Consider the following 12,918-nt stretch of genomic DNA (forward strand, 5'->3'; position numbering starts at 1 on the left):
AAAAAAGATTCCAAATATTGCATTGACGTCACAGTAAAGCTGTTGCAATCGGGCATGGCAGCCACCAGAGTGTGAACTCCTTTAGCTGTGGTTAAAGAAAAACATTGCTTACCTACACGTGAACTCACTTTAAAGCAAACAATTGCAGGGGCATCTGGCAGTGAAAAGCCTAGTTTCCTCCAAAGGTGCCATTAGAACCTGGTCGTGTAGCGTTTCTCCCTTGTTCAGAGGCTGCACACCATTCATCATTTATACTTCACTTTCTTGATAAGTGCATGGCATGGGATTTCCTGCATATAACTCTTTTACTACAGGTTTTCCATATGTCTTTTTTTTATTTCTTCACAGTGGATTTTGCATTGAAGTAATGTGTGCGCTAACGGTACTTGTAGCCTCAAATGTGGGTATTCCAATAAGCTCCACCCATTGCAAGGTATTGGAGTTTGCAGTGACCCCATCAGTAAATCACATCACTAGGACAAACCATAACAAAATACGAGATATACCAATTGCTGCAGATTGCCTTCACTACGCGATGCACCATGCAGACAAAACACCAAAGACTGTAGAAAGCAGGTACAGCTGAGCAAAGTTAGCATTACAAGTAATTGCACAAAAGTCTGGAATGTCTTTGATCCTTGCTTAGTCATATTGAACTAATATAGACTTCTTAAAATAACATAGGTTCGTGGTTTGTGTGATCCGGGTTACATGTAGTTTAGAGCTGCTTGTATGAAAAAAAACAGCGTTACATCCTTACGCTAATAATTTAATTTCTTTCTTCTATTAAACCAATTCATCCTCACTTTTGTGCATTATAACACAGAATACAGTCTCTGTAATTTGATATTTTATATATAAATATATGTACACACATATATATTTTTAAAAGCCCATCTTGAAGTATAGCCAAGATTAATAAAGATTGTGTCACATGTTATAGGAGGAAACCTGTGTAGAACCTTGTAGACATCACAGAGCATTTGTACATTTGCACTGCAGAAAAACACAGTTGGAATTTCGAATTTGATTCCCCAGGAAATTCATGAGTATAATTTTTGCCTTCCCTTTGCTTTCCCATGGACTCCTGGGCACTCAGAGCTGGCTGTATGCATCACCTTCCAGTAGGGCGTGGTGAGGATCCCCAAAGCCAGAGCTGCCAGGCGCTCTGCTTTGAGATGTACCAATAAGCCCTAGCAGAGCCAGATCCTGAGGGATTCTCTTCTGCACCTGGGGGACCTTGCAGCCCTCCCAGCTCTGCCAGGGCAGGTTTTTGGCAGTTTTCTCACTGCTCTGCAATGCAGCAGGCAGGCAGTGAGATGCTGGGATTACTCACCAGTGGCATTGAAAGAATCTTAAAATCCACAAATCTCGCAGAACACCCAGAGTTAGTTCAGTTGGCCTTTTCTAGTAAAAACTACTTCTTCAGAAAGCTCTCGAGTTGCAAAATCATTTATTTCTTTCTGCTGTAGAGTCCTTTGATCAGTAGCCAAGCCTGGACTGTTCTGAAAGGCTGTTCCCAATGTTGGCCTAACTGCTTCCTCTGATTCAAGCAGGAAAAAGTTTCTAACACATGAACCACTTGTGAAAATGGTAGCTCCAAAACATCTCCCTTTCAGCTGACTCAAAGTCAAATCCCCAGTGAAGAATTTGCCAGAGAGAATAATGCAGCTTTGATTATCTGCACTGTGTGCTTGGAGCCTTCTAGTCAGCCATCAAAAAAGAGAAAATGCACTTTGGTGCAGACAAATAGACCAACTTTAAATGCAAAAGGGAAATTTCTTGGAAGCCATCAGCTAATGAGAGGGCTGTGTTAGAATGTATTCATTGACTCAACACAGTCAAAGGCTTGGTCTTTTCGAAGGGCAGGGCACATTAACTCTTCAAAAAATGCTTCCATAAAAGTAATTAATGTGGTTAAGTCTTCACCTCCTACCTGCAGTTTGCTATGTATAATTAGATAGGTTGTTCTTAGTAGGAGGATCTACTTCCTAACAGGATTAGGCTGTTCTAGAACATCACGCTACTACACCAACTCAGTGTTTCAGCAAAACAAAACTGTGAGTTGAGAGATCAATTGGTCAAGGGCCCAGAGAAGGCATAAGAGAATGATTATCTGTCATTCAGTCCATGGGAAAATGTCTCCTGACAGCATTGCCAGCTCCTCCATCTTTTCCTATGGAATTTGCTGCAGACACATCAAAGAAGCAGTTGCCATTGAGACAGAAGTGTCTTTTTTTTTTTAAACAGCAGAAACATGATTTCACCTGTTCAGCCTGGCCTGAGGTTAGCATGTAAAAGCCAGTGTGCTGTGAATGCATGCCTCCCCCTTCTGCTGCCCAGGTAGGCAAGCAGCCAGTGGTGGGTCTGATACACAGTGCCTGTTGTTTACTGTAAAATGTGAGATCTACAAACAGGTGCTTCTCAGCTGTAACACACTGAGAAAAGCAGAGTGCAGGAGGTAGGTGCTTTTTCTGTACAAAAGTAACTTTGTTGAGGTCATACTGCCAGATCTATTTTGCAGTTACTATTTCAGGTGTTGTAAACATTCTCTGTGTTGCTATTAACAGTTATGGTAGTTTGGGTATTATTTTGATGCACCACTGCACAGGAATTTCCTGTTGATCTGCTCTGAGCAGAGCATACTGAAGGCAAACTGCGCTGGTTTCAAACCAATCTCGAAGTAGATGTCATCTGAAATTCCACAGAAGGTGTAGTTGCCCTACACCAAAGTTTTAGCTACTCTCCTAACCGTTAGTCCATCTGGATTACTATTAATCAACTAAACTTTGATGATGTTTAAAACAAATTACCAATGCCGTCATTGCTGATACCTTTTAAATTTCAGGAAGGACTCAGAGATTACCGTATGTAAATTTCAGGCTTGCTCAATAAGCAACGCTCCTTGTTGTAGCATGTCACTGGTGCTAAAAGCATGCAAAGTGTAAAGCAGAGCCTAACAGCTGAGCTTTTGGAAAAGTACTGTTTCCCTGGATTAACACCTGAGATGTTCAGAAGCTGGGAGTTCCTTTTTTCTGGGCAAGGTGCTGCTTTTTCTTGAGATTCCTGCAAGCCACATACAGACAGGCCTCATGTTCCCCCAGCTAAGCCTAGCACATTATCCAGTCCTGGTGTATTCAGATTAAATATTATCTAGCAAATTTCCTTATTAGATCAGGTCAACCTACAGACAAAACAAAACAATCTTTTAGTTTTATTCCCTCAGATGAATACCTCCTGTAAAGCATGGTCCTTCGTGTAATTTCACACAGCCTTGAAGTTGACCTTCAAAGCATTGGGTCCACTCCTCTGTGGGGACTTCTCACGCTTTTTTTAAACCAAGGCCTTTCAAGTCCCAGAACATCAACTTAAGTTTTTCCTTGTTCTGTCAAAGGAGCATTTGTTTCAGTGATACGAGAGTGATAGAGTTGTCAACAAAGCGCTTTTGCCTCTAAAAAGAGGCAGCAGTTAGAAGTTACATAGGTATTAACAAAGATGTGGATCAGATATCCTCTCCTATCACACTCCAGCATTTATAACTTCCCTGGCTCCACGCATCAGTTGCTTGTAGTCTAAAGACAGGGACTAATTCTCCCATTAAGAAAATGAACAAGGAAGAAGCAGGGATGTCATTTCAGCCTGCAGGAGGGGAGCATAAGCCTGGTTGTGTTTTGGAGTTTCAGTTCCTTCAAAACTGAATATTCTTTCCACATTCCTTAATGCTTTACTATCTGCTTTGAATAGACATGTATGAGTCTACAGGTTTTGTTAGAGGCAGTGAAGGGTTTACACCCAAGTTCATGAACTGAAAACACAGTTGAAGGAATAAATGATAGACAGATAGTAGCTGTAGCTTTGCTTCAGCGTGTTTTATCTGAAACACTAATCTCCTCAGCTGCCCTGTTTGTGTCTATGAGGATATTTTCCCCACCTGAAGCCAAGCTTCTTGATATTCCTGTAGTTTGCATGCCCCCTAGAATCAGGCTTATGTGTTCATCTGCAGGGAGGATGTTAGCTCTGGGTGCTTTGCTTGGTGGTTTGTCTAGAAAGGCTGACTTTCTGTGGAGGGCTTGACTGAGGGCAGCCATCATCACCAGAAGCTCTGTATCTCAAGTGCACCGGTTTCAAGTATCGCCTGGTATCAGCTGACTGGCATTGGTGCAGACATGGTGCAGGAACTGGGACATACCCCTCACATCTCTTCTTTCTCTCTCTTCCCACGCTTACAAGGTGGGTTCTGTGGTGGCCGTTGGCTGGATCCGCTCCAAGAAAGCTGTTGACTGGCGCCTCTTCCGCAACATCTTCCTTGCCTGGTTTGTGACTGTCCCAGTGGCTGGCTTGTTCAGTGCGGGGATAATGGCACTGCTGATGTATGGTATCCTACCTTACGTCTGAAGGGCCACAAACAGGGGAAGTAGCCAAGCTAGCATCAAGGAGATACGCGTTCCCATGAAAGGACCGGTCGGAGAGAATCCATCTTCCATATCTAACTTCTTATCTACTGTACATAACTATGTGTCATATTGGTGACATGGTGATGTGGTGCCATTCTTATGTATTAAATAAATATATATGCATATAGTAGGTAACAATACCTAAGTTATATTATTAGTGGGGTGAAAATAATTGCCTAGAATTTAATATTTAGGAAAAAAAAATTGTACATAGTATATCATTTTGGTGGCAATTTTTTAATCTTTTGAAGAGAAGTATGGATTAGGAAATGTTTCTTGTCCATTTGATATAAGAAGCGAGGTACAAGACTGCGTAACACATGAATTTTTTTAAAGCTACTAAGATACTGGAACAAAATGTGCATAAAGTGCTTTTCATAAGATAATTGTTCATATCATATTGATCTTGGTGTATCATAGCATAATGGTTATGTCTTTGTAAATACTTACAAACAGTAACTCTTAAATGGTGCATTTCCCCCTTATATATTTTGGATAAGAAAGTTTAGGAAGTACCAAAGAAGCAGGGGAAAGAAGCTTGCCAATAGTACATTCTTGTCTACACGTATGGATGTGTGTTGTGTTTCTTCACCTCTAATTTAACACTATTTTCACCAAGCTACCAACAGCCAGGCTCTTCCCATCTTAATGTAACTAAAAACAAAACAAAAGAAAAAAGCACACAAAAAAAGTTTGTTCTACTTGTTGTTGCTTAGTAGGCAGAACACTGTTGTCCACGCTAGCTGGCAGTCCACTGACTTTGTTTCGTGAAGTGTCTCACTTCTTACTTTCCACCTTTCCCTCAAGCCCTGGTCCCATAGCCCTGCCATAAGTCTCAGTGCCAGCACAGACCATCAGTCTTCTCTGTCTCTGTCCAGTGAGCCATGGCTGCCTGCCTTCTGGTACAGAAGTGGGGCTGCCTGGCGTGGCTGCGGGGCCACAAAACCCACTCAGCCCCACTCTTATGGCTAGGGGCTTTGGCTATTGGCGGCCTGCACTTGGGATGCAATTCCTCATGGCAGCTCAGGGGACTTGACACAGGAGGTGGTGAGCTAAATCCCTGCACAGCTTCGGGAAGCACATTTGGGTGAAGGTTACTGTTTGGTGGGTGGGAGGCAAAGGGCAAGGGGTGTCTGGAAGAGGTTTGGCAATCTCTTACTGTTTAAATGCTGCTAAAATTTTGATAAACGGTCTTGGTACTCCATTGTGACTTTTCCATTGGTCATTCATACTAAATTTATAATAAAAGATAAACAGCCCCAATCACTTTTTACCTCTCATTTTTTAAGCGTTTCTCATCTGTGTTAGCCGTGCTGGGGAAGGGCACCAAAGCAGGAAAAGCTCACCGACTCATGCCGTCTCCAAGGTGGTGTCTGTGCTGCTGACCACAAGCAATGTATGCTGCTCCCAGGGATATCTGAGATGAATTTGAAAAATTGGAAGGGCCTAGAAAGTTGAACAAAGGAAAGGAAAGTATGAGGTTCTGTTGGCTTTTGGGGCATCATTTGCAAGCTGCAGTGCAGAATTTAGAAGAGGACACCTGCAAGAATAACTCACTGGAGGATGAGGAAGAAACAATGACACCATTCTGGCATAGCATCATATAAGAAAAACAGTGCATACAGCTCAAAAATCAGAACATGGTCCTAGAGTCAAAACTGCAGCCTTGTACCGCAGCCAATGCCCAAATACACAATAATTGCCTACTGTAATCTACTCAGCTAGAGCCAGTTTGGGTGATAGCTTCCACATGTGCTGAGGCTGGGGCCAGGTCAGGAGCATACTAGCTTCACCCCAAGTCTCCTAATCTCATCCCTCATCCCACTATTTTCATGTTATATTATTTAAATTAAAGAATTGTAGGTGTTGGTAGGTACCTCCACAGATCTAGTCCAACCCCCATGCTAAAGCATGTTCACTAGAGTAGGCTGCGCAGGAAACCATCCAGGAGGGTTTTATGTATCTCCAGAGACTCAGAGTCTCTCTGAGCAGCCTGATCCAGCGTTCTCTCACCCTTGCAGTAAAGAAGCTTTTCCTCATGTTTGTACGGAAATCCCTATGTTCCAGTTTGTGCTCACTGATCCTTGTTCTGCTACAGGGCATCACTGAAAAGAGCCTGTCTCCATTCTCTTGAGACCTGGCTTTTAGGTATTTACAAGCATTGACAAAATCTCCCTTCAGTCTTCTCCTCTCCAGGCTGAACTGTCCCAGGTCTTTCAGCCTCTGCTCAAAAGGAATATGCTCCAGGCCCCTCATAATCTTTGTGATCCGCTCTAGAAGTCCCCTGTCTTGAACTGAAGGAGCACAGAACTGGACACAGTACTCCACATGTAGCTTCGCGAGAACAAAATAGAAGGGGAAGGATCCTCTCCCTTGATCTGCTAACCATGCACTTTTTCATGCAGTCCAGGATCACGCTGTCTTTCTTATCCACTGCTGGCTCATGGCCAACCTATTTCCCACCAGGACACTCAGATCCACCCTGTGCTGTACATCACACCTGCAATGATCTAAAGTATGAACCTTGCAAGGCTGAAGCTTTTTGAGGCTTCCTGAAAAGATCAACCTTTTGAAGTAGAATGGTTATGTTGCAGTATCACCTTTCATTAGCAAAAGGTTTAACGTTTTCACCTGTGAAGCATGAAGTGTGGTGGTCACCGGTAGGGCTGCTAGTGTCTATTTTAGCACCAAAGAGATAACCACCAAAGGAGCCTAATACCAGAAAGATCTTAATTTTACGTGTAATCAGTTCCAATCAGAACATGAAAATGAGGACTTTCACTCACACAAATAATTTTTACCAAGATGGGTAATCAAATGTGCTACAAAACCTAGCTTCACTCCTACCCACTTTCTCTACCAGTCTAAATGCTTATTAATATATTTAATACACTTTTTCTTTCCCTCCACAATTAGCACACTGTTCTTTCTTAACACGTATAGCTAAACCAAGAGACAACAACAAAGCTATCTAGCCCCTCTCAAAAGGGTAGAATTTTTATATTCTACCCCTTATTCTTCCAATATTCAGCTTCTCACTCAGAAAATCCCACTGAAAGCCTCATGCAGCAACATATGTGGTAAAAGCAGAGGAATCCCAACACAATTTCTGACCTAAGTTCCAGTACCTGCAACACTAGTGCTGTTTTCTCAGCCATAGCACAGCTGTGCCATGTGGAATGACAAGGATGATTACAACCCCAGTTTTCTCACCTCGTTACCCTTGCTAAATTTAAAAAGAATGGGAATCAAAGAACTGCTTAAGTGCAGCAGCCAGTTTAGTTCAGCCACTATAAAACACATTTAAGTGTGAAGAAGGAATGCAGAAACATAATTAAAATGTTCAAGACAACTACAACTCCTTTCTCAGAGGAAATAGAAACACCTTCAGAAAATGAACTGTCTGCTTTCTCTTACATCATATGAAGGACCAGTGGTAATATCCTTAATTCAAATCAGATAGAAGAGAGCTAAGTAACTAGCAGGGCTAGTAAGGGCTAATAGGCCTCTCGGGTATCTCCGCTCTTTGGCCATGGCTCATAGCTCTATAGAAGCCCAGTCTGCACTTCCCTTCTTGGAAGATGTGCTGTAGAGTGGTTGGAGGTAGCCTTGTTCTCTGTTAGACCTCGCTTACTTGCCTTCAGAGCTGCTTTGCTCTTGCACATCTTCTTGATGGTCTCTACTGGGACTGGTTGTTGCTACTAGTTGTTCTTTGCTTGGCAGTGTGATTGCACTAGAGAAGCTGCTGTCTTGTGCTGTAGCAACCTGTTTCTCTGTTTGTTCTCCTGGTGGGAGCATCTCTTTTTCCCGCACCTTCCTGTTGGACTCATGACTCCAAAGTGAATACTCCATGTTCTGAAGGCAGTTAAAACTCAGAACTCCTGGATTTAGGGAACTGCCTATTCCAACTGTGCTGAGATTACTTTTGTTGGATATAACTTAATGCCGTTTGCAGGGTGTATTTGTGTATGTATGCTCCTGGGAAATACATAGGGTAGTGTAATAGAAGGTTATGGGGCACTACTTAGGGCTTCTTTGTTGTTTACTATTAGTAGAGAGACTCAGGATTCTTGGTGAGAGCTTATAGCCTAGACCTGGGAACTCTTGAGCAGTGAAGAGGCAGAGTATGGTCTTTAAGAAAAACAGTTGATACTGAAAAGGATCTGGATAAATATGTGCTTTTGGAGAACAGAAGGCTGTTTGGATGAAGGTCTATTTATATGGTTCTATTTATATGTTGATATTTCTCCCTAAGGAAGGCAACTGTTGGGAAAAGTCTTTTTGAAAGGTTTAAAGGTGTCTGACCTTGTCTTTTACCTTGTGTTTACTTTTGCTTTAAAGATGCTGAGGTGGTATGATAGATCTGATGGAGCACTGCTTCCATCTCCTGGTCTCAGAGAGAAAGAGAGCTGGAACTGAAGCAAGATTTTATTGCTGCTGTGAAGATCTCTAAGCCCCTTCCTTTCTGCTTAGCAACAGAGCCGAGCAGAAAATTATTGTAAAACACAAACATTGGCAGAATATGTTGTTCTATGGTTTGTTTGTTTGTTTGTTTTTGTTTGTTTTTGGTGTTTTTTTTTCCCCCCAGAGCTCGAAGGTGAGTTTGTACAAAGATCAAAATCTAATTGTGTTGGGTGTGTGATACTTAACTATCTTAGATCCCAGGAGAAAAAGATTACTTCAGTTGCAATGAATCAAGTTAGATTGTCACACTGATCGTCACACTGATTGCCACAAGTGAGCTTGGCTTGTGGTTATCCTACCAAAGTAACCTTTCTCTGAAAACATGTTACTGACCAGTGATGCATTTTAGAATTGCATGGTTGAACACTTGGTCCAGAGTGTGTTGTTGGTTTGAAGGATCTCATATGCCTATTGCATCACTGTTCAAGCTAACTGGAGTTTCCAGAAATACTTGGAACACCTACAGAAATTTGCCATACTGTTGATCAGCCTCTAGATACAGAGTCTGTTTGTGATGTGGGATCAGCACAAGCAACAAAATCTGGATTCTTTCCTTATCAGTCTTTATAATTGAAGTTGCTGTCTCAGATGTGGTAGCATCAGGTAACTTAAAGCACATAAAAAATAGAGGATGTATTTCAGAGAGATGTTGGGGTATCCACACTCAGTAAAACTAGTAGTTATCTGCCCTGAATGACTTCACAAACGATTCTAGGCAGTATGCCCAAGAGCATGTAAGTCATCAGCACCAGTGCATAACACTACTTGTTTCCCTGGATTAATGGATGGTAGAACCAAGAGGATCATAAGTAGATCTACTAGTTTTCAGACTAGCGTGGCACATACAAACTTATAGCTCATATATACAATGCTTATGAGTTACCACTGCATTTTCAGTTCTGGTGGAGCCGAGCAGCAGATATTACCCTATATAGAACTCCTGGCAAGAGCAAGCATTCAGGATTTTAATACTGCCCTGCACCATTAATGGAAATAAGTCTGCTGTGAGATGTTCTGGTAAAGAGTACTTAAAAGGACTGAAATGAAATTAACTTCCAAACACAGGGATGAGTTTGTCTTATGGTGACCTTGAACTCTACTGCTCTCAAATAAATTGTACCCAGTGCTATGTCTGATGGCCAACACTGCCCACTTCCCTTTGTAGAAAAAAATAATGTAATTGTGCAAGAAAAATAGTATGTAGTCAGTGGGTAATCACAGCTGTGTTGAAGCAGGTGTTTGAAGCAATGAAACAGTGAAGTGTCAAGGAGAAGAGCAATGTGAGCAGTAACTGAAGGACTATTTAGGTACAAAGCATCAGTAGTTTGTGGTGAGCAACATGCAGATGCTTGAATCAGGACCACGGAGGTGTATTTCCCAAAAGCTAACAAAATTATGATGTTCTCCAAACAGCTTGTTCTTACTGTCAAAAGAACTAGGATGCATCAAGATTTCTCAGTGTTGATAAATTTTCTGACCAGGGATAGTTTTATTGGGTCTCAGTTATGCTATGTGACTATGTTTGTCTTCTCACTCAAAGCCATTCTTCCCTGGAAAGAAGTCATGGGACTGTAAAGGGGCCCTCATTGACTCAGAGGTGTTCATAATGCTCATGTTCTGACGTGGCTCAGAGTAGTGTCTTCCTTGACAGCATTTATGTGGAGCTGGGGGGTGAAGATAGAAAGGCAGAAGATGAGAGGAAACAGCAATAATGGCAATACAATATCCTCATGTATTAGTCTGAGCTGGAATAGAATTGTTTTCTTCACAGTGTCTGGTATGATGCTATGTTTTGGTTCTAGGAAAAAAATGTTGGTAACACACCAGTGTTTATAGTTGCCTGCTAAGCAGTGTTGTATAGAGCCAAGGCCTTTTGTAGTAAAGGATCCAAGGAGCTGGGAGGTAATAGAATTAGGATAGCTGTCTGAAAGTGACCAAAGGGATATTCCATACCATATGGCATCATGCAAAAGGATTTTTGAAAGGAGTGGGAGCTCATTTGGTTCTTCAATGCTTGGGGGTCTAGCTGGGCATCAGTCTTGTGCATTGCTTGTTATATACATTTATATATGTTTAGTCATAACCATTATCCTTTTCCTTTTCTGCCTCTTAGTAAATGGTATTACCTCAACTCATGAGTTCTACTTTGTTTTTTTAATTTTCTCCCCAGTCCCACTGGGAAGGGGGAGAGTGAGAGAATGGCTATGTGGTGTTGAGTTACCTGCCAGGCTAAACCACAACACTATGGCAAGTAGATGAATATTGTTTCTAATAGTTAAGTGCCTAGAGAAAGCTATTGGCTTTGCAAAAGTTGTATTGTTGTAAAGTTGTCAAGTTGTATTTGACCATGTTTGCAAGCTATTTAATGGGTAGCCCAGGAAAAATGAGAGGGGGTAAGAAACCAAAGGATGCATTTTTCTTAGTATTTTAAGTAGTTAAATGTGTTGCATGATGGCAAATAGTCTTAACTACCAAGAAAGTGTGAGCAACAAGGAGAAGTTCAACAAAAAGAGAGTGGCAAGAAATAAAAGGTAAGCTAGTAACTGTACTGAATCACCTCAAGAAGGAAGGAAAAGGAGGGGGGAGCAGACTGTTCGCTGAAACGACACATTTCAAAGCGTTTATTGTTAAAATTCCAGGCACTTTCTCTCACTACAAAGGCTGTTTGAAAAGGAAACGTGCTGCTGGTGAGGACATGGCAAAGATGAGAGAGAATTGGAATGTAATATGAGAAGCAGAGGCTCTGATTTAAGGTAGTCAAAGAAAGTGAATATTTGACTTGGCTTCTTCCAAGATGCTGACTGGCAGCTGTCCTCTGCTTAGCCAAGCTTGAGTAACTGCAGCACTGTTACATAAAGAGTGATCTACCCTCTGGTCTTCAGCTCTTCTGCTGTAACAACCTGACTTCTCTTTAAAAAGCAAACCCTAGATGACTTTTCAGTCTCTATGAAATGGACTAAGCCTATTTAGAGGGTCAGGGCCAACGAAATTAGAAATCTGAAGTGGTATCTCAAAGCTGAAAGATGGAAATAGCTCATCTTTCTTCACTGTCTTAAAAATGAAGTTAACATAGGAAGTTTCAATGAATTCACCTTTCCCTTTCATCTGCTCTACAGTCTTACTGCAGCTCATAAGAGTTCTCTGATTTCCAAAAGTATTTTGTCATAATCCCTGACGTTGCGCCGGAAGGATAAGAGCTGTGCCAGCCTGCAGCCATCGCTAGGTGGTGCACGCCAACAAATTAGCCTGAGCTCTGCTTTCCTAGTGTCAGGGGGTGCACAGCACCCAGCCCAGGGCAAAGTAGCTATAAGTGAGTTACAATGAGAAAGCTAAGAGAGAAACATATCTGCGTTGTTGTGTAACCTCGAACTGATCATGCTTGTCGATAAAGATGTATTTTGGGGATTAGGAAAAATTTCTGTAGGACAGGTTTTTTTCATGATGAGACAGTGTTGAAAGGAATATGTCAGTCAGCTGTACAGCTGTGGGTGCCAGGGAAAAGAAAGGTGAGCTTTGGAGTTCCTTAAGCAGTTTGTTGGCCTGCAGAAATGTCTTGTGGTCCATTAATGAACCATCTGGTACCACATCAACTCAGTGTCATACAACTAGTTTTCCAAGAGTGTTTAGATTTTAAGTCTACAGCCTACAGGGATGAGGAATACATTTTGTAACAGGAGAAATCAGGTTGATAAGCAAGTTAAAAGCAAGCCAAAGGAAATGCTTTCTTGTATATCATGCAGTTAAATCTGGGTAACTTGTCACTATAGCATGGTGGGGCTGCAAAGACCTTGCAAGCACTATGTCTAAATTCAGAAAAAATCAAAAACCCTGTCCTCAACGGCTTTTTGACCCTAGACTTTCCAGTCCTTCAGTCCTGGAGTTTTATCTTGCCTTGTTTACTCTGGGCTGATACCATGGAAGCAGGCCCTGTGAGAAAAGAGCTTCACTTATAAGAAGACAATCATGAAAATGCTTGCCAAGAAAGAGCTACTCTAAAGAT

General features: G+C 41.8%; 1 protein-coding gene and 1 long non-coding RNA gene across 3 annotated transcripts in view; one reads left to right on the plus strand and one right to left on the minus strand.

The window, feature by feature from the left end:
• Positions 1–5,717, plus strand: part of SLC20A2 (solute carrier family 20 member 2) — a 30,607-nt gene extending 24,890 nt beyond the window's left edge. Inside the window, exon 10 of the mRNA XM_003205466.5 lies at positions 4,231–5,717. Within this exon, the coding sequence (XP_003205514.1) occupies positions 4,231–4,395 (165 nt within the window). The 3' untranslated portion in view covers positions 4,396–5,717. The remainder of the gene's footprint in view (positions 1–4,230) is intronic.
• Positions 1–12,918, minus strand: part of LOC104910564 (uncharacterized) — a 60,474-nt gene that overhangs the window by 27,642 nt on the left and 19,914 nt on the right. Inside the window, exon 2 of one of the 2 annotated variants that reach the window (XR_793197.4) lies at positions 5,729–5,900. This is a non-coding gene — a long non-coding RNA (uncharacterized LOC104910564). Of the gene's footprint in view, positions 1–112; positions 5,901–12,918 lie in introns of both variants that reach the window. The other variant, XR_014882763.1, reaches the window with a different exon arrangement.

The sequence above is a fragment of the Meleagris gallopavo genome, chromosome 4, assembly GCF_905368555.1.
Source record: "Meleagris gallopavo chromosome 4, MGAL_WU_HG_1.1, whole genome shotgun sequence".
NCBI lineage: Eukaryota > Metazoa > Chordata > Aves > Galliformes > Phasianidae > Meleagris > Meleagris gallopavo.